The 3,848-nt window shown below is 44.6% G+C and overlaps 1 protein-coding gene across 1 annotated transcript; it reads left to right on the top strand.

The window, feature by feature from the left end:
• Positions 1–404: 404 nt before the first annotated feature.
• neurod6b (neuronal differentiation 6b) lies at positions 405–3,552 on the top strand. Its single transcript, XM_086205025.1, has 2 exons — positions 405–571; positions 942–3,552. The coding sequence occupies exon 2, from the start codon at positions 947–949 to the stop codon at positions 1,943–1,945; it is 999 nt and encodes a 332-aa protein (XP_086061151.1). The 5' UTR covers positions 405–571; positions 942–946; the 3' UTR covers positions 1,946–3,552.
• Positions 3,553–3,848: the final 296 nt, after the last annotated feature.

Genomic DNA, 3,848 nt, shown 5'->3' with positions numbered 1-3,848 from the left:
GTTGTTTGGTGGTTTGAAAGTTGCATTTCTTGTGTTTGATGCATGGACAATGTAACACCTTCCTCCTCACCTGTTGAGAATGTCTTGCAAACTCTGTCTGCACATCCCTCTTTTTTTTTTTCCTCGACAAAAAAAAATGCATTAATTAATCTTTCTTACGCGGGGAGATGCAGTTATTAGTTGTTATCCCTCTCTGGTCTGTGTTTCTGACGGTAAACGTGGGCCTCCCGGTGCCCATTACAGGAGCTGCCAGATGATCGGTATGCATGGAGGTCCCACGGGAGATGGAACACGTGGTCTAGGCTGCCACAAGACGTCAGCGGCAGATGGCATGGGTACCCACTGTTGGCATGAGTGTCATTCCTCAAAGAGAGAGGGAAGGGGAAGAGAGAGAGAGGGGGGGAGTGAGGGGAAGGAAGAGCAGAACACAGCAAAGAAAAGAGGGTGCGCAGGTTCAGCTTTTTCTTGTCAGTTTTTGGTTTGCAAGAGAAGAAGAAGAAGCAGCGGCGGCGGCGGCGGCTCGGATTGTGAGGAGGTATTTGGGAACATGCGCGGCGCGCGCTAATCAGAGGTGAGTATTCTTTGCATTTTCTTGCTTCTGCATCATTGGGCTTTTGTTCAGGTTTATGTCTCAGAATGTGCGCAAGAGAATTTGAGACAGTTTTGCAGAAAATGGCACCAAACCCAAATAGGGTTGTTGTTGTTTTTTTGTTTTTTTTGGTGAGAATTATCAGTAAAAGGTTTAAGGAGGTTATCTTATCGCAACAAGTCTAAAGGCACTGAAGTTAAGCGCCTTTTAAAAGCTAGAGAACAGTGACATTGGCCTCGCCAGCTAATTTGTTCTCCCTCCTCCTGGGAGGAACGATTCACAAGGTAATTAAGCGACAACCTTCAGAACAGTCTCTCTGCTCTGTCCTGATAGTTTTGCCTCGGTTTTGCAGGAAATATGTTGACACTTCCATTCGAGGAACCGCATATGATGTGTGAGCCACGATTTGGTGCCAATTATCCCCGGGAGAGTTTACCTGAGAGCCTGGAGCAGGAGCGGCAGCACCACTCAGACAGGTCAGACATGCGGGAGGCCGCGGACGACATCTCCGACAGGGAGGAGGACGAGAGAGAGGACGACCAGGATGAGAACGGGCTTCCTAAGAAGCGAGGCCCCCGGAAAAAGAAACCCGGGAAGGAGCAGGTAGACAGGGCCAAACTACGGCGCCAGGAAGCCAACGCCCGTGAACGCAGCCGGATGCACGGCTTGAACGCAGCACTGGAGAGCCTGCGCAAAGTTGTGCCATGTTACTCCAAAACTCAAAAACTGTCAAAGATTGAGACACTCAGACTGGCTAAAAATTACATCTGGGCCCTGTCAGAGACCCTAAGCGCGGGAAAGAGACCGGACCTGCTCGCCTTCGTACAGACTCTGTGCAAAGGATTATCTCAGCCCACCACCAATTTAGTGGCGGGTTGTTTGCAGCTGAACGCCAGAAACTTCCTCACTGACCACAACGGGGAAGTGATGTTCTCTGGCAGAACGCCATACGATGCCATGTACTCGTACCCTGGCTCGGACATGAACACGCCCCCCGGCCACAGCGGCAGCGGCTTGGACAGCAGTGCCAAAACCTTCCGTCACTACGGTTACAGCGGAGCCTACGAGCCCTACTACGAGAACCCGTCCCCAGAGGCAGGGAGCCCGCATTTCGATAGCCAGCTCAGCCCACCGATGAACTTTAACGGGATTTTTTCCCTAAAACACGACGATCCTCCCGAATACGGTAAAAGCAGCCACTATGGGATGCGCTACTGCGGCGCGCCTGGACGCACGGCTCTTGCGCACAACTCCATGTACAGAGTCTCCCCAGAGGCCCGGTTCCCCTACGACCTGCACGTCCGCAGCCAATCCTTTCAAGCACAAGGGGAAGTTAATGGCTCTTTCCACAATTAATTCACCAGCCGGACGCAGATGACGTTTGTGAAATGTCATTTCCACCCTGTAGATGGAGAGAAACGGACACCAGACAGGCTGAAGCTGCAGAAGCGCTCCGCTTATTTTCAGAAATCACGTGTCGAATTATCTCCAGTCTTAATTTGCTTCTTAACACGATTAAATGTCTGCACTTTAGATGAGAAGATCCCCCCCCCCCCCCCATAGTTCCAGGATTAGCCACCAGAAGAATATCCGGGAATGAACTCATCTGAAATCTGAAGGCAGATCTTTTTTCAAGCGTTGGAAGAAATTTAAGATCAAACTTGTTTCCAGTGGAAAACCCCACAATCTCAGATGTACAATAATTCGTTAAAGATGCAGGTTTTGAACAATTTGCTAACTTATTTCTATTTATTTGTTATCAGTGCTGCAGAGGTCATTATGTGCGTTGGATGAAATGATTTCATTTTTTTGTGATTATATGACTGAAGATAGGTAAAATAAAATAAAATAAAATAAAATCAGCCAGATGAAAAAATGGGAGGAAAAAAAGAACGGGACGACGTGTCTCATGAAAGTTTGCTGAGATCAGATTTGGAGTTCAGAAAGCAATAAAAGGCCAATTGAGCTATGCAAGGCAGGCAAATGCAATCATTGCTTAGAAAAAAATCTATATGTTTTTCATTATATATAATTAAAATGATGATTAAATTATACACAATTAATTGTAAAGCCAGAATGGAGACGTGCATGTGTTTAGGGGACCTGATGGTGGTCATGATGATGATGATGATGATGATGATGATGATGTCATCTAAAAACTGGTCCCGGAAGTTGTTGGGAAGAGTACATTTAAAAAAAAAAAAAAATTCTGTTTGTTATAAAACGTGCAGTAACGAGGTGAATGTAAATGATTATTGTATTTATTTAAGCTTATTTATTAAAAGTGCGTCAATTTGAATGCGGATAATATATTATAAAATATTGTACATTTGAACAGTGTCATTATTTATGTGAATTTGCTGAAGTTTTATTTGTTTTTTTGTTTGTTTGTTTGTTTTTTGGTAACGATGCGTTGATGTATATTTGACTTGGCTTGAGGTGGCGCACTGGAAGGAAACTCCCTGGTGAACAGTTTCCAAACCCCACATGAATCCGAGCAACATGCCTTAAAAAGAGACGACGACGACCACCAATATGCAATGAAATGAAAGTTTGGGATAGTTTGACGTGAACTTTCTACTCCTCGTTGCTACTGACGAGCAGCTGATGCACTTCGTGTGTTTCTGAACAACGTTGGTGACTGTAAACTCTCATCAATCCTCCTCATTTAGCTACAAACTTTACCCCAATGATGAAAAAGGACATATTTCTATTTCTGACACACACGTACACACACACGCACACACACACACACACACACACACACACACACACACACGGGCACGCATGCGTGCACACACGCACACACTCGTTATGGATCGAAATCTTCGTGAAGTAATGTGTAAATGTTTTGTGATGTGTTTTGTTGCAATAAACTGAAGGAGCTGCGAAAAGCTCCGATGTTGAAGCTTCTCAGCTTTCTGTGGAAGTGATCGACAGATAGCAATTTAAAAATAAATTATCAGGACAAAAAAAAAAAAAAAAAGACAAGGTTGCCCCGGGCGTAATTTCTTATTTGTTTATTCATTTATTAATATATCTATCTATCGAATAATGATCCTGGTATTTTACGACGTTACTGAGACACTGAGAGTCTAGAGTAACGCGCACGGATGGAAAACAAAAACTGCATTTAAAAGGATTTTCTGTTGCCTTCACACCAAGTGGGAGCGTTTTCATGAAACAATAATGGCATGTAATGAACGACAAAAACTGAGAGCGGTATTTAAGAAATAAGCTGTCGACCCTGTAGTTCTAT

This window comes from Aulostomus chinensis, chromosome 5, assembly GCF_037954235.1.
Source record: "Aulostomus chinensis isolate RoL2024-O1b breed Wild chromosome 5, RoL_Achi_v1.0, whole genome shotgun sequence".
In the NCBI taxonomy this organism is placed as follows: domain Eukaryota; kingdom Metazoa; phylum Chordata; class Actinopteri; order Syngnathiformes; family Aulostomidae; genus Aulostomus; species Aulostomus chinensis.
The sequence above is the reverse complement of the archived record's forward strand: the minus strand, read 5'-3'. Positions and strand labels throughout refer to the sequence as shown.